The following is a 16,991-nucleotide window of genomic DNA, read 5'->3' on the forward strand; positions in this document are numbered from 1 at the left end:
TTCCACCTGGCAGTATTAGATAATAAATATTGTAATTGCTACATTAACACACTGAGAAAATGAAAGAGATGTGGATATGTGGCTTTTTTAAGAGTAAAAGATGAAGTTCTCTAAAATATCTGCCCAGTGGATACAAAGTGAAATCTAGATAAGGGTGTGGCCACATCACCCCCTTATCAAAACACACGGGATGCAATACCCAGGCCAGCCCAGTACTTCTAGGTAGGGTGGGTATGAGTCCTACTGAGAATCACACCAGGCCTGCCCCAGGGCAGAGTGGTTGGTTTTTGTACATTACTGCACTTGGGGATGGAGATGTTTGATTCGGAGTTGGGGTTTGGAAGCTGGGCTCCTGGGGATCATTCAGGCCTGGTGGTGGTCACCTCATCCAAAGGTCAGTTAGAAGGTGACTAGCCATTACTCCCTTCTTTCCCAGGCCTGAGCACCCTTGCCAGACCAGCTTGGCTCCCAGGAGGTCCTGAGGCACCAGGTTCTTGGTAGCCTGTTGTGTGGGGGAGGCAGTGCGTTAACTCTTCCTCAGCAGGTAGAAGGCCGTGGAGGTCACCGCTGAGGGCCTTGTCCTCTTCACTACCTACTCTCGGACAGTCCTGCACTTTAGGGAAAATGTGGGAGGCTGCGGGCTCACAGCCTAGGTCTCCTCATGAGAGCTGCCGTCCCCATCCCCAGGCCCCATCACTGCCACAGGAGCACAGCAGGCTTGAGACCAGCCCTCCCAAGACCACCCTTTCTTGGGACCATCTCTCATCCACCACCTGTCCAATCTCAGAGCCGCATCGCCACCCAAGTGGGAAAGATGCTTGGGAGGCTCATCCCAGAGCTGCTGGACCAACCCAGGCCCTGGCATCCCTGGTGGAAGTCTCTTGCTTCAGCTGTTCGGATGGGTCAGCAGGCCTGGCTGTCTCCAATCTGTAAAGACGTTCTAGATCTTTCCTCTGGTGGGTGGATCCTAGCAGTGAGTCAGCACCTCGGAGGGGAGGGGAAAAGGGATCTCATCCTCCTCTGGAGAGGGTGGAAGGGGCCTTGGCTGTGAAAAGATTGGCAGAGGAGGGGAAGAGTAGAGCTCTCATTTGGAAAGGCCTTCTGAGGTGAATTTGTGAGTTAATCTTGCATACATGAGAACTGGAAGCTGGGCCCAGACTCATTGTCCCCCAAAGGCCCTTGTCCAGTGTCCCTCTGGCCCAGGCTAAGCAGTGCTGAGCTCCACTGGCAGGTGGAACACAGTTAGGGGAGGGGCAGGAAAGACCAAGGAGCCCAGATGGAGACCAGGGGATTGGTGGGAGACCCTGTCCCTTCTGAGCAGTAAGAACACACGGCGTACTTCCCTGTGGCAGCCCCCTTAGCCCTGCATCAGCTGACCCCCTTCCAGGTAGGGGGCCTGGCTGGTGTGCTTTGCACTCCATGAGAACATGAAGAGAGGTGAAAAAGGTGGGGCTGGGCGCAGGAAAGACGCAGAGGCCATCTGGGCAGGTGCTGAGCAGGCCAGGAAAGAGTCGGCCTGCAGCTGGGGACTAGCAAGTGTCCCCAGGCATGCCGACTGTTTCCGGGATAACGGCTCAAGATGGTGTCCTGAATCACCCCTGGCTCCGGGACCACCAGCGTGCACGTCACATTCGTAGGCCTGCCTGCTGTGGCTCTGTGGGTTGAACTGCAGTGGCCAGTGTGGGCAGAGTTCCGGGTGGGCCTCTTCCTGCATGTGGCCACTGCTACTCCGACACTGTCCACACATTGTCTAGACCTGTGCTCCATTTGCCCCCGAGAGGAAGGGACCGTGGTGGCTGCTCACACGCCCAGGAGGACAGCGCTGAAGTGGGAGCCACTGCGCACCGTGAGGGAGGAGCCGCTTGCGTTGTCCAAGAACACGGAGGCCCATTGCCCCATCTGCAAGGAGGGTGCCTTTGAGGCACTGGGCCACCCCAACAGCCTGCAGAGGCGACCCAGGGGCCAGCCAGCCACACTCCCTCCTGCCCACTCAGCCCCGCATATGGGAAGGGCTCAGGCCCAGAGAGTAATGTGGCTGCCAAGGTCACAGAGCAAGGGCCCGCGCGGGTTGGGCCCTGTGCCCCACCCAGCACCTCTCCTACTTTCCCCGCAGTGCCCTGTGGTTCACGCGTGTGGGAGCAAGCCCCTGCTCAGGGCCAGAGTGGGATTCAGGAATCCAACAGGTTTCACAGCTGCAGGGCTTCTCGGAGCCTGTAAGGGCTCCAAGTCAGGTGGGAGGGTGGCTCCAAGTCAGGTGGGAGGGAGGCCTGGCCCTGCAATCATTTGGCAGGGCCTTCCATGAAACCAGCACTCTAGCCTGGCTGCTCCAAACGTGGTCATGTACCAGCAGCGTCACATTCTCTGGGAACTCCCAGAAATGCATAATCCGGGATCCACCCAGAGCTGCCTCAGGATCTGCATCTTAAGAGCCAGGTGCGGCAGAGACTGAGTTCACCAAGCACGCTGTGTGGCACCCAGACAGGAACGCTGAATGCCCTTCAGCAAGCACAGACTCTGGAGCCTCCATTTCTGGCTCTGCTGTGTGAACTCAGGCTAACTCGGGGAGTAGCACTACCTTCTCCAAGGCTCTGGGAGAATTCAATAGCAGCTGTTACTCCACACACCTGCACTCAATTGTTTTCTGTCATTAAATTCCACCTTCCTGTCCATTTCTCTACCACTTGCCAAAATTCCCAGTGCCAGAAAGAGGTAGTCACTTAGGGTTTTAGATAGGAAAACAACATCTCTGACTTCCCACAGTCACAGGAGACTCGGCGTCAGCGTGGGCAGAGTCAGCCTGGCCTCCATTCCCTCCCTCCAGCAGACCTGTGGCGGCCGGGAGTAGCGGGCCTCAGAATGAGGTGCTCAGGAAGTCTGAATATTGGGACTGCAGAGCAGAGCAGCTGCTCAAGTGGGCAGGCACCCTGGGAAAAAGGCTGTTTGGAGGAAGGAGATCAGGACTTGAAGCCTGGCTGTGTCCAGACCAAGGTGAGCGCTTGGCATGTCCTGGACCCTCTCCCAGGCCTGGAGTCTGAGGGTGCTACACCCGGTGATCCTGAACATCTAACAGCACCCTTCTGCACCCAGCCACCCGTGGCCATGCCCAGGTGGTGCCCCTCCATGCCCAAACCTGCCCCACTCACCTGCAGGTACAGGATGCCGTTCACGGAGATGGTGAAGAGCTCACTGCTGTTCTCCAGGCCCATGATGGCCTCCAGGGAGCTGTAGCCAAAACAGAAGGAGGGTCAGCCTTCCCCATGAGACCCCACCAACTTCACCCACAACACACAATCCTGCCAGCAGCCAACACATGCCCAGCAAAGTGCCTGGCCCTGGCCAGGTCTTCCAGTGGAGGTGGTGTTTGAACCGAGTCCCCAAAAGGAGGAAGGATACAGGGCCAGAGGCATGCCTGCTGTATTGGGAAAGGCAAGGCCAGGGCCCAGCAAGGGGCAGCAAAGCCCTGGCTCCAGTGGGAAACGACACTGGCTGATACAGCCGGAAGTGGGGGTGTGGTGGAAGGTGATGCTAAAAGTCCAGGCCAACACACTCTGGGGGTTCAAAGGCAGACTAAGAAGTTCTGGACTTGATCCATTCATTCACATCTGCTCCAGGTATGGGCAGGGCATCTCCGCTGTACCTGGGCTGCCTTCTGGGTGTGGGGAGACAGGGAACTCAGTCACGGCACTCATGAGCCAGATGGTGCAGGAGCAAGGGATGCGATCATGGGGAAGAAAGTTCCCGGGTGAGGGATGGGAGGGCGACTGAGGAGGGGCCCTCCAGAAAGCTGTCTGGAGAGGCCTCTTGGAGTAACACTGGTGCTTCGGGCCCCAAGATGGAAGTCCCCGAGGTGGGAAGGAGGCGGGAGGCTGGGAGGAGCCGGGCCTCCTAGGACCTGGGGAGGAGGTGAAGGTCTGGGCAGGGAGTGGCCTGGAAAGGTTTTTTTTTTTTTTTTTTTTTTTTGAGACGGAGTCTCGCTCTGTAGCCCAGTCGCCCAGGCTGGAGTGCAGTGGCCGGATCTCAGCTCACTGCAAGCTCCGCCCCCCGGGTTTACGCCATTCTCCTGCCTCAGCCTCCCGAGTAGCTGGGACTACAGGCTCCCGCCACCTCGCCCGGCTAGTTTTTTGTATTTTTTTTTTTTTAGTAGAGATGGGGTTTCACCGTGTTAGCCAGGATGGTCTCGATCTCCTGACCTCGTGATCCGCCCGTCTCGGCCTCCCAAAGTGCTGGGATTACAGGCTTGAGCCACCGCGCCCGGCCCGGAAAGGTCATTTTTAACAGCCCCTGGTTGCTGTGAAGGGAAGGCCTGATCGGGGCAGGAGTAGACCAGGAGACCTGGAAGGTGTGGGGTCACCCAGGCCACGGCGGGGTGGGAACGGGCGGAAGCCCCGTCCAGTGCCTCGTTTAACCAGGCACAGCTTGTGGGGGCCAAGCGAATGCGGGTGTGGGGTCCGGACCGGGATGCACTCAACGTGTTGCGCTGGCACTGGGACTGGATGCAGATGAGCAGGCGCAGGTGGTCTCGAGGGCGCGGCGGCCCCCTCCTCGGCGGCTCCCCGAGCGCTGCGGGGGAGGGCGGGACGTGGTCACTTGGGCAGGCGGCGGGGTGGGCGACAGGGCGGGCGGTCCCCCCACGCCCCGGGCCTCACCCACGTGCAGCGTGGCGGCAAGCGCGTAGAAGCCAGCCACGGGCGCCCTGTACTGGCCGCTGGTCAAGTTCAGGCCTGAGCCGCGGCGGAAGGCACCCTCCGCGTCGGGCTGCGAGGGGCACGGATGGTCATCCCGGCTCCCGCCTGGCCGCATGGTGCCACCCGCCCTCCCGCACTCACCAGGTAGTAGACGCCCAGCTCATGCAGCGCGCGCCGCTCCACCACCACGTCCCGGCGCAGGCGGCACAGGAAAGCGGCCTCCACGCGCGGCGCCCACAGCCCCGGGGCCAGGGACGCGGCCAGCAGTGCCAGCACGTCCCCCGCCGTGTCGTCGTCCTCCCCGGCGGTGGCCGAGACCGGGGCGAGGCTCGCAGCGACGGGCCCGGCGGGGCCGCGCGTGCAGGGTTTGTGCTCCACGCGCTCCCGCTGCTGCACAGCGCCTGGCACAGAGCGAGCGGTGGCCGCGCGCCAGGGACCCCTCACCCGCCCGCCGGGTGGGTGCAAGCGGGACAGGTGCAAGCAGGACGAGGGGCCTGCCCGGCGCAGGGGTGGGGCGAGGGCGACGCCCCCTCGGCCCGAAGGGCCTCGGAGGCTTTGCTTCCTGACCCTGCAGCGGCTTCCGTTTCCCTCACCATTTGGGAAGCTCGGGCAGAAGTGCCCTAGCGCCCCTGGTCTCCAGCCTCACCTCTACCCCACCCACATTTTCCAAAGAAGCTGGGGGTAAAATAAGGGATTGCGACTTTACTGGAAGTACAAGGAGGTTCTTCAGCGCAGAGGGTGCTATATTTAAACGAACGGGACATTGAACTAAAAGGGAAAAAAGGCTCAATTCTAATGACTAATGTGAGCCGCAGCTCGGCAGCAGGCCTCAGTGTGGACTCCGCAGCTCGGCAGCAGGCCTCAGTGTGGACTCCGCAGCTCGGCAGCAGGCCTCAGTGTGGACTCTGCAGCTCGGCAGCAGGCCTCAGTGTGGACTCTGCTGCTCGGCAGCAGGCCTCAGTGTGGACTCCGCAGCTCGACTCAGCTCTGCGTCCTCCAGCGCAGGCTGCCCCAGCCTGGGCCAGTGGTGACTGTGGGTGCCAGGCCGAGCTCCACCTGGTGCTGCTCATATGCCTCTGCCTTTCACCGAGCTCTCCTGACTTCCAGGCAGGGCATGGGCGCTGGTCCCTGAGCACCTGCCATGCTGAGTGGCCAGGTCCACCTTCCTCTGTGAAGCCCTCTCCTGACCATGGTCCCCCACTCCCAGCCACCCCCAGCCCTGACTCTTGGCAGACGTGGGCCAAGACGGGGCAGGGACTGGACCTGGGCCAGCTCCACTGTCCTTGAGTCCAGCCCAGAGCAGGTGCCTCCTTGGGTGCCTGTGGAAGTGCTGAGGTTGGCCCTGTCGGCTCCTCGGGACACCCTCCCGGGCCCGGCTCAGTGGGGGGTGTGTGTGCCAGCCGGTGCACACCCCTACCTTTCAGCAGCAGCTGGAACTCCTTCAGCAGTGCCTCGGGTGGGATGATAGGGCCTGGGGGGCCCTGGGGACCGGGAGGCCCAGGGGGCCCTGGCAAGCCGAACTGAAAGGGAACCTTGCCAGTGAGGACATATGAGGAGCAGGCTCTTGCCACTAAGAGGCAGGCAAGAGAGCTCCCCAGTGGGCTCCAACCTCCAGCCGAGGGTCCACCTCCAACAGTGAAAGCTTCTCCTGGAGTGAGTACAAGGACTGTGTTGAAGTAGGGGAGCCCTCAGGGCGGGGCTTTGGCAGGGAAGGGCTCTGCTCTGAGTGGGGAGGCAGAGGGCTGAAGCCCACTCCTGCAGCCAGGCCTCCTGGAGGGAAGAAGGCTCCAGGCTGCTTTTGGGGACTTGCATCTCAGGGTCTGCACTGGGCCGGAGTCCACCATCAGCAAGTCCCCACTAGGCTGGGTTGGGACCTGAAATAGGAGCCAGTGAGCCCCTGTCGGGAGAAGCTTAGGGCAGGGCCAGGAGGCTGGGGCAGAGGTGGAAGGCCAGGCCATGGGGACAGCCTAGCCTGTGCACCTGCCTCATGTGCTCTGAGCTGGCCTTCCATTGTGTGGTCAGATCCCAGGCAGGTGAGACTGGCCCCCAGGGGACAGAGAAGCCCACACCCCCTGTGTGCCATTTTGGGGGCTCCAAGTAGGAGGCAACACCAGGACCAAGCACCAAGTTTCCACTCAGGCCAAGACCCAAGGCTGAGTGAGGGTGAGAGCACAGCAGTCGCCAGGACCCTGTGCCCCTAGTCCCCGGGAACCAGGTACTCCTGCAGGACCCCCAGCATGGACAAGGTTCTCACCACAGCCTGGGCTAGCCCAGCCTCCCTGGCCTGGATGCAGAGGGAGGAGAAAAGAGGGAGTGTTTGGCATTTTAGGGGTATGGGGAAATGGTTGGGACCAGGCCCCTAACTCAGGGCTTCCCCTGGGGCTGCCTGGGTTCTTTCTCTGTGTTCTCTGTCCCCAGGCCGAGGCATGAGGGGTGTGCTATTAGAAATGTTCAGGATGTAGGAGTGGGAGTGGATGAGGAGCGAGGTGGTGGAGCCCCCCACGGCCTGGTGCTGACGGGATGCCGGCCTCACCTTCAGCTTCTTGGCCTTGCCCCTGCTCCTCTTCTTGCCATTGACACCCTTGTCACTCTGCCTGACGAAAAGCATCCAGGTGTCCCGGGGGTCGATGCTGTGTGCACGCTCGGCGGTGGGCTCCTGGAACACAGCCAGCCCAGCAGGGCGGTTGGCCTCACTGGGCTCCCACCAAGCAGGTGGGACACTTTGCAGGAGGTGACTGTGTGGCCTTCTGTACTCTGGGACCCTGGTCCTTGTCACCTGTGGTGCCCTCAAAGGCAGTGCCTCAAAGGCAGCTCCCAAAGGGGCCCCCACCACTCACACCTTCTCCCCTTGGCCCGTGGAGGACAACTCCTAGGGAACAGGCCACACCTCAGCCTGGACTTGGCACTCATGGGAGAGGCAGACCCAAGATGCCTGGAGGGAAGATGGGGTGCAGGGCTCGGGTATAGGGGTGAATCCCTGCACTGCTGGGCCTCCTTCCTCCAGAGGAGCTGCAGTGATCACACCACCCTCCAGTCACCAGGAAGATCCAACCACGAGAGCACCCATAGGTGCTCAGGAAGAAGCAACTGTGATTATCAGGGAGCCCAACTACTAGCCAGCCCTCCTCTGTCCATCCCCCACTGTCAGAAGTTCTAAGGAGGCAAATTCAGCCCTCACAGCTGCCTCGAGTTACAATTCAGTAGGGGAGAGGACCAGGTGAGCTGCTCCTCTGTCCATCCCCCACTGTCAGAAGTTCTGAGGAGGCAAATTCAGCCCTCACAGCTGCCTCGGGTTACAATCCAGTGGGGGAGAGGACCAGGCGAGCTGTCATGACATGAGGCCTCTGCGAGGGACGTTCATTGCCTCAGCACTTCTGAGACACTGACTCAAGCACGGACAGTGAAGCTTCTGGAAGTTCCCATTCCTGTCCTTGCTGCATCCTGACTGATGCTGACACTGAGCACAGTTTTGGGAGGGAGCTTTCTGGGAGAGGACTTGGACCCACTGGGCTATCTGGGCTCCAGGCAAGGCTGCCAGCTGGGAAGGAAAGCAGCTCAGGAGGGCTTAGATGAGGTCATGGGTGCTGACGCTGGGGGCGGACAGAAGGACCCTGGGATTTTATAGCTGACCAGGCCCTTTTATCAGAGACAAAGCCGGTTGCCAAGTCACTGCCTTTGGTTCCTGGCTGCTCGGGGGGACGCAGGGCCTTCTTTTGGGAGCTGGCTGACCAATGCACAGACCAGGGTGCTGTGGTGGGAAGATGGGGCTGCGGTGCCAGAGGAGCCTGTGGTTGGACGGAGAAAGGGTTCAGGGTGCCCAGGGCCCTCAGCGCTTCCTTGCGCCTTGGAGGGTCAACTGTACCACCTGCTGGCTGCTCTCCACTCTACCCCCTCCCAGGACCCTCTTCCACTTCGCGTGTGCCCTCTGCGGAAACATGCAGTGAGGATGCTGCACACCAGTCAGGAGGGGTGTGCCCAGCTGACCTTCCCAGCTGTACCTGTAGCCTGTGGATGGACTCTGACCCCAGTTTGGTTTGGGGGTAGAGCCGTTAACAGGCAGAACCATGTCAGTTGGCATACCAGGAGATGGCCCCAGCCGTGAGGGTGGGTATTGGGCAGCTGCCCTGGTTCCAGCCACAAGGGGTCTCTCAGAAACAAGCCTTGGAGCCTGGGAGGACCTCTGGTCACCGTGTCCCCTACAAACAGGGTCCAACCAAAACTCCATCTGGAAGCACCTGAGCCCCATCTGCCTCCTGCTGACCGTGCCCTGACATTTGGCTGCTGTGCCCACCTGGGTGGTCTGGCCAACTGCAGGGGGAGAGGTTGCCCTCAGTCCCTGGAAAGCAGCTGGGGGTGGTAGGGCTGGGATAGAGAACTCTGGGGGACCCCAGGCCTAGCTGCACCCCTGTCCCCTCTAGTAGATGCCCCCCTGGCTCTCCCCTCTACTGTCCCTGAGCATCTTCAGAGTCAAGAGCACCTGCCGCCCACCCTGGCTTCCCTGGAGCGGCCCTGCCTCCCTGACCCAAGGCCCGGCCACACTAAGGGCCCCTCTGAAGTTCTCCTCTCCTCAGGCCTGGGCCACACCTCCCCAACCGGACCGCCCTCTGCTCAGCAGTCCAGGCTCCAAAACCCTGGAGAGGAGGGGGCAGGGCAGAGCTCAAGATCACCCCTTCACGGCCAGAAGCTACTTGACTCAAAGCCACATGTCATTCCCCACCCTGAACAGCCCCCTGACCCCAGACCCGCAGGGAAACACTTTGTTTTCAGAGAACTGCACCAAATAGATTGGGGGCGGTGTCAGTAATTTGCTTACACTTTTTACAAATGCGTTCTTCCCAATTTCCTCAACTCAAGTTATTTACACTTTATCTATTTCCCAACTTCCTTCTGTCCCAAAAGAAAAGGGGGTTTTCGCCGACCTAGCAGAACCTTGCTTTAAGTCAAACTACCCCAAAGCCAAAGTCAAGGCTCCCCGCCGGGCTGAGGGCAGCGTCTACACGGCCCCGAGTCTCGGCGGAGCCCCGGATCCGGGCATTGCAGCAGCTCTCGGGGATGAGGGCGGGCTCGGCCTCTCCGTCCTCCTCCCGGGCCGGAGCTTGTGGGCGCGGGCTGGGTCCGGAGCGGACCCGGGCGTCTTACCGGCAGACGGGCGGCCGGCCCCGCGCGGCTCTCCCCGGGGCCCCAGGGCAGCTCGTTCCCGGGCGACGGCTCCTCGCGGGCGCGGCTCCTCGAGGGCGCCCCAGGCTCCGGGGACCCCAGGCCCGCGGCGACGGCCAGCAGGCCCGCGTAGACAAGCAGCAGGCGGGCTCCGGCGGGGCGGCGGGCCGGGGCCATGCGGGCGGCGGCTCCGAGTGCGGCGTCTCGGGCGCCCCGGGCTCCTCGCCTTATAACGCGCTTGAATCCCCCGCCTCGCCCGAGACCGCGCGCCCGCGCGCGCCCCCTCCCGGCTCCCGCGCGCGCCCCCTCCCGGCTCCCGCGCGCGCCCCCTCCCGGCTCCCGCGCGCGCCCCCTCCCGGCTCCCGCGCGCGCCCCCTCCCGGCTCCCGCGCGCGCCCCCTCCCGGCTCCCGCGCGCGCTGCAGGGGGAATGGGGGGAGTGTCCGGGCTCGGGGCTGGGGGAGGGGGGCACGCGGAGCGGGGCAGGGCAGGGAGGGGGAGGGGTGTTCCCCTGCTGTGCGCGTCCCCTCTGCAAATCCCGGTTCTGGGGTCCCTCCTTCGCGCTTCCAGCGCTTCCGCTTCCTGGGGAGCGAGGCGCCTCTTCTCCCGTCCCTGGACCCTCAGCCCTCACGACCCCATTTTCTTTGCGGAGAGCCAGGCGCTGCCTCTTCCCAGCGGGCCCGAGGATCCTTTCTCCCCTCTCTATCCCCCACATCCTCTGCAGGGACCCCCGAGGTATCCCCTCCCCATTCTCCTGGACGCGCCCCGCGAGGGCCAGGCCTCTACGACACAGGTGGAGCAAATCGGAGCCGGGAGACCCTCGGGGCCCCTTCTCAGCTCCCCTTTCCCAGGGGGGAACTACCCCTTCCAGGCCGCCCTCCCTCCATGGCTAGCGTGCTCCGAGCGCAGAGACTCACTGTTCTTCCCCACCCCGCTTACCTGCAGGGACCAAGGGGACGCAGGGAGCCGAGAAACAACTCAGGACAACCGCACTGCCCTGGTGGGGCCTGGGCTGGGAGAACTGACCCCTATTGTGCCCTAGTGGGTGTGTGGGGACAGACTAGACCAGAAGCCAAGCTGCCCACCGCCTACCAGAGTTGGTGCCCCCAGAGTTGGACCAGACCCTGCAGGCCTCAGAGAAGGTGGCAGGCCTCTGGGCACCCCTACCAGGAAAGAGGCAGCCCCCAGCCCCACCCCACCCCTGGCTTTGTTATATGGCATACCCTTTTGGCTATCTGCCCCGCCACTAAGACGCTACGCCGAGGAGGGTCACACGCTTGGCTCGCCTGCCCCACCCCGGAGGCACCTGCCCCAGTGGGTACACAGTGCGTTTTGTTAAAGAACCGGAGAAGGCTCCGCTGGAAAAGCACCTCCCACTCACACGGAGGGCTGCTGTTCCCCTCTTTTGAGAAGAGCCCGCTTGGGAAAGGAGGCCTTACCCTGTCCTGGTTCACAGGATGTGGCAGCAGGGACTGAAAGGGGCACCAGCAGCCGCAGGTGGTACCCCCCCAGGCTTGGGGATGGGCCAAAGTCAGTCCCCAGATGCAAGCTGGCCTTTGTCGCCTGCCTTTTCTGGCCACTCACGCGATGTTCCACCTGGCTGGCCTCATGCCTGGCAGGTGGGGAAACCAGGAAATACTTAATACTTTAAGAAAAGCATGGGATCAGAAGGTAATTATTCCCAGTGATTCCACCCCTTTTCCCATAGGATATGGGAATGGTGTAGAGTTGGGTGGGGAGAAACATACCCTGCCCAGCATGAGAATTTGTCCAGCAGGGGTAAGTCCCGTGGACTTACTCTATGAAGATGTCTTTCAATGGCAGGTGAGGACACAAGAGAGTAGTCCTGCCTTTAAAAGCCACAAATGGGCCCAGCACAGTGGCCACACCTATAATCCCAGCACTTTGGGAGGCCGAGGCGGGTGGATCACCGGAGGTCAGGAGTACGAGACCAGCCTGACCAAACCTGGTGAAACCCCGTCTCTACTAAAACTACAAAAATTAGCCGGGCGTGGTGGTGAGTGCCTGTAATCCCAGCTACTCAGGCGGCTGGGGCAGGAGTATTGCTTGAACCTGGGAGGTAGAGGTTGCAGTGAGCCAAGATCAAGCCGTTGCACTCCAGCCTGGGTGACAGAGCCAGACTCCATCTCAACAAAAAGCCACAAATGATTAAAAAAAAAAAAAAAAAAAACCAATACAACGAAAACATTTGAATTCCTATAAAACATGCAAGTCTTTAAGACACATTTGAGAAATACGAGAAACACTGGCTTAGGTCATATGTGCCCAGCAAGATATCTGAACTTATTTCACCTGCAAACATTCCACAGGCTTCTCACAAAGACATTTGCTCCCAAATTCACACATATGAGGCGGATGTCTTAAAGCCCTCGAAGAATGAAGGTTTTCTCTGGTGGGTTTTCATGTCTGGTTCTATTGGAATGTCTATTAAGAAGCCTGATGTGTGGAACTTTGTCATGACATGTCTGAATGTGACATGCACACTCAGTGTAATGTGTTAACATTTCATTCGGTTTCTCTTATTCAGAGGGACTGTATCTGTGAACCACAGGACCCCGGCGTGCCGTATTCTCCTGTATTCTGCTAGTAGAGAGGGGTTCCTGTCGGCCAGGCGTGGTGGCTCACGCCTGTAATCCCAGCACTTTGGGAGGCCGAGGTGGGCAGATCACGAGGTCAGGAGATCGAGACCATCCTGGCTAACACGGTGAAACCCCGTCTCTACTAAAAATACAAAAAATTAGCCGGGCATGGTGGCGGGCGCCTTTAGTCCCAGCTACTTGGGAGGCTGAGGCAGGAGAATGGCGTGAACCCGGGAGGCGGAGCTTGCAGTGAGCCGAGATGGCGCCACTGCACTCCAGCCTGGGAGACAGCAAGGCTCCATCTCAAAAAATAATAATAATAATAATAATAAAAAGAGAGACGGGCTCCTGTTGGAGTTGCAGCTGTGTGAATGGTACCTTCTTGCTTCTGGAGAAGCTCATCCACACCAGCACCTCATTCGATTACCCACCAATTAGCCCAGAGAGGTGGGCGGCTTGCCCAGGACACAGCCCATGGGCAGAACCGGAGTGGGGCTGGAGAGGCCCTCCTGGCCACTGGGCAGGTTACATCTTCACAGCCTTATGTTTTGCTCGTTAGGGTTCCTCCTCCTCTAGTTGGTGTGAAGTAAGAGCTCCGTGATGAGTTGGAGCATTACTGCAGAAAAAATAGCCCCATCTTTTCCCTGTGAGGAATGGGCATCCCACAGGTCTGAATTCCCTCTGGGGTCCTGGCCGCAGCTATGGCTCAAGGTGGGCGCCGATTGGTTGCACCCAAGCCCTGGGAAGAGGAGGCTCTGCCACCGTCAGCAACACTGAGGACACACAGGGATGACGTGCCCCGATTTGGGAAACATTACCCTTAAGATACTGGCGTGATGTCATTCCACTTCACAGCGGGGGGCCCCAGCTTTCAGGCCAGCATTAAGGACAAGTGCTGTTGCCATGTGAAAAAGTTATTTTCCCAAACAATGAACAATCCTAGTGATGTCATAGGCCCTCCCAGAGGGCCCAAATCAAATCTGTTCTGGTGCTGGGTCAGCCTCCTGTGACACTATCCTGAGGGGATGACTCTTCCTGGGTTGGGGGCAGAGAGCAGAGAGGCCAGGGGTCTTCAGGTGCGGCCCCTGCATGTATCTATGTTCACATTTCAAAGTGGTTTTCACTCAGGGGAAGGTGGAGCTCAGCAAAGAATTGCGCAGATCAAGGAGCAGTAGAAATGGGGGCCTCCCCCTGCAGCAGCAGCCCATGGGTCAGAAGTGGGGCTGGCATCACGGCAAGCCAGTGCATCCCAGGGTGGAAGGACTAAATGAGTGGCCACAGAACGGGGATCACTGGAGCAGGAGGTGGCCTCCCCCACGCGCCTTCATGCCTGTCTGAAATCTAATCCTCATTCTTGGGCCCTCATGTCACGGCCCAGGCCTGCCTTCCCAGCAGCCTGATGCAGTCCAGCTGTTCCCACTCTTCTCTCTTCCTCCAGAGAAAGGACCGTTGCCAATGAAGTCATGGGAATAGAAGCTCCCTCTGCCCCGCAAACAGTGGGACTGTGAAGTCAGCTTGTTGTGTGGCCTCCCGAGGTCCAGGCGGGCGGCCGTGGCTGTTTACTGGGCCTTGCAAGTCCACGACGTCATCTAATATGCAAATCATGTGATTATCCCCATTGCACAGATGAGGAAACTGAGGCTCAGATCTTGGGACTGGCCCAAGATCATGGAACCATCAAATGAAACCACATTCAGGTCTGGCCCCTACAACTGAGGTCAGTTGCTCTGAAGAACCCACAGATTTAGTTCAATTCAGTGAGCATTTGTGCAGTTCCCGCAACGTGCCGGCACCAGGCCGAGCCCTCAGAATACACTGTGGCCTCCTGCATGGATGTGTGGGCAGTCTCGGGCCTCACGGGGGACAGTTCTTTCTCACTTCTGCCCAGAGGGTCTCTTGAGTTTTCTGCTAATTGTCTACATGGTTTTAATAGATTAATTAAAATAATCATCTTTAGCTAACCTCTCAGTTGAACGCAATGCCATTTTGGAAAGAATCACATTCTTAAATGTGACTGTGATCAAAATCACCTTGGCATCTGATGGAGTCATGATGGCTCCTGGGGTCTGTTCCAAACAGGACACTTCCCCCATGGAGATTCCTCACTCTCAGTGACAGCCACACACCTGGCTGCCCTGCCATGTACCTGGTGCTGCAGAGCCTGGGAGAAGCAGCTACACTTCAGACCAAGCAGCTGGCACCACACCAGGCACTGGGGATGGACAGTACAGACATCTTTCCTGTGTATGTGGCTGTGCCCTCTCTCCTCAAGCCATTGGCACATTCTCCATCCATACACATGCTTTCAACTGGATCAACTGATGGCCCAGCCAACTGGAGTAGTGGCCTGTATCCGTCTGTTTTCTTTCTATAAAGGAAAACTTGAGGCTGGGTAATTTATAAAGAAAAGAGGTTTATTTGGCTCACAGTTCCACAGGCTGTACAGGAAGCATGACGCCAGCATCTGCTTCTGGTGAGGCCTCAGGAAGCTTCCCTCATGGTAGCAGCGGAAGGGGAGCAGGAACAGGTATGTCACACAGAGAGGGAGCAAGGGAGAGCAGGGGAGGTGTCAGGCTCTTTAACAATCAGCTCTGCATGAACACACCACCATTACTGCACCACGCCACGCCTGAGGGGTCCGCCCCGTGATCTAAACACCTCCCACCAGGCCCAGCTCCAACACCAGTGATCAGACTCTACATGAGATTCGGAGGGGACAGATCTCCAAGCTATGTCATGGTCTACCTGACTACGGAAAACTGTCAGGTGACCAGTCCATTTAATTACAGTCACCTGAGGGTGTCAATGGCCTGATTCCAGGAACCACTGTCCCTGCCTGAATAGAGAAGATGCTGGATAATAAAAGGGGCCTGTCTGGCAGGTGTGGGAAACTCAAGTCCACTGGAAGTGGCTGGAAGCATGCCTAGGCCCTGGCTTACCTGGGGACCTGAGGGAGCTGAGATAGAGTTGGCAGTGCTGGGCCTGGCTCAGGGCCCTGTGTGCCCACTGAAGGCTGAGGGGCCTTAGTTTACCCAGCATCTTCTGTGGGAAAGATAACACACACCTACCTGGAGGACATGAGCACGTGGGGCTGGGGAGGTGGGTTTCACTCGCACACCCCTGTGGGCTTTTGCACATGTTCCAAGGCTACGCGCTTTCCTTTCTAGAAGCCCATATTAGCCTCAAGCCTTCTAATGAGTCCTTGCTGTCCTGGGATTTTGATGGTGGAAGGGGCGCCTTGGCTGTCCTATGACTGTCGTTTGGTGAGTGCATTAATGTCCCTTCCTGCAAAGTTCTCAAGTGGGTGACGTGTGCCAGACATTCTGGCCGCCATCCTGGTGCCCTGGCCACCTTCTCCACCTGTTCTCTGTCCCCAGTTGGCCACTACAGCCTGTCAATGGCCTCTCTTCCTTCTGGGTTCTGGTTAGGTTTGACCTGTAGGAGGCGCTAGTGGGAGACAGGGGGCAAGCCGGAGAGAGAGGGTAGATGGACTCTGCCACCTCCTCCCAGCTGGGCAACAGGGGTGGTGGCTGCATTCCCCCGCCAAGGCCCTCTCTCAGCAGCTCCCTGGAGTCTGTGTCTGCCCTTTCCCTTCCCCCAAGACAGAGGGGGTTGCGCTCCCCAGTGCTGCTGTCCTGGGATGCCTCTCCAGCCTCTGGGCTCCCTTCACCCTGCCCACAGCATGGGGAGAGGCTGTCGTGAAACTCTCCTTAGGCTCTCACCTCAATACCCAGCAGGCTCCCCTTTCCTCCTGGTGCCATGAAGGGTGCGATGGCCCCCTGAATCAGGAGCCCAGCTGATCGGGCGAGGTGCACTTTGGCACCTCAAAGCTGGGAGCCAGGACCTGGAGAGGCCCACGCCCTCCACCCATGGACCGCCCATATTCCTGCAGGGCATGCAGCGGTGGAGAGCAGGTCTTGCTCTGGCATGCCGCCCTTTTGGCTACTTTGTGATCAAAGTTAGCCTATTTTGACATTTCATGTCTTCAGTTGTATTTTTATTTATTTTAAAATATTCCTGCAGAAATGGTTTACATGGAGGCTTTGTTTTTAAACAGCCCTTTGGCTGACCTCCTTCCATCACTATCTAGAAAACATTGCAGATTTCCACGTGGAAACAGAGCCCAGGGCCCCAGAAACCCTCACCTGTGCTTCATCCAATCTACCTGCCACTGAAGGTCTCCTCAGCTCTGGGCTCTTGTTCCTTTGGAAGCACCCAGTGGCCCCACTCTCTCTGGCCCTCCAGGGTCAACTCACTTCTCCCACACCTTGTAATCCCAGCACTTTTGGAGGCTGAGGCGGGCGGATCACCTGAGGTCAGGAGTTCAAGACCAGCCCAGTCAACATGGTGAAATCCTGTTTCTACTAAAAATACAAAAATTAGCCAGGCGTGGTGATGGGTGCCTGTAATCCCAGCTACTAGAGATGCTGAGGCAGGAGAATCGCTTGAACCCAGGAAGTGGAGGTTGCAGTGAGCTAAGATCGCACCATTGCACTCCAGTCTGGGTGACAAGAGGCGCAAAAAAAAAAAAAAAAAAAAAAAAGTGCTGTG

General features: G+C 59.0%; 2 protein-coding genes across 5 annotated transcripts; both read right to left on the bottom strand.

The window, feature by feature from the left end:
* On the bottom strand, positions 1-1,785 carry LOC115893210. The gene is made up of 2 exons (XM_030916424.1): positions 1,576-1,785; positions 1-1,513 (listed from the first exon to the last, which is right to left on the bottom strand). The coding sequence occupies exons 1-2, from the start codon at positions 1,745-1,747 to the stop codon at positions 1,011-1,013; spliced, it is 675 nt and encodes a 224-aa protein (XP_030772284.1). The 5' UTR covers positions 1,748-1,785; the 3' UTR covers positions 1-1,010.
* ERFE (erythroferrone) lies at positions 1-10,094 on the bottom strand. Of its 4 annotated transcripts, none has more exons than XM_030916421.1 (8): positions 9,825-10,094; positions 7,219-7,341; positions 6,103-6,205; positions 4,827-5,086; positions 4,647-4,755; positions 4,470-4,560; positions 3,144-3,222; positions 1-1,899 (listed from the first exon to the last, which is right to left on the bottom strand). In XM_030916421.1, exons 1-8 carry the CDS (start codon positions 10,017-10,019, stop codon positions 1,801-1,803), a joined length of 1,059 nt encoding a protein of 352 aa, XP_030772281.1. In that variant the 5' UTR covers positions 10,020-10,094; the 3' UTR covers positions 1-1,800. The 4 variants fall into 4 exon arrangements, with proteins under 4 accessions (XP_030772281.1, XP_030772282.1, XP_030772280.1 ...); XM_030916422.1 differs by having other exon boundaries at positions 4,651-4,755; positions 6,103-6,217; XM_030916420.1 differs by having other exon boundaries at positions 6,103-6,217.
* Positions 10,095-16,991: the final 6,897 nt, after the last annotated feature.

This window comes from Rhinopithecus roxellana, chromosome 14 (assembly GCF_007565055.1).
Source record: "Rhinopithecus roxellana isolate Shanxi Qingling chromosome 14, ASM756505v1, whole genome shotgun sequence".
NCBI lineage: Eukaryota > Metazoa > Chordata > Mammalia > Primates > Cercopithecidae > Rhinopithecus > Rhinopithecus roxellana.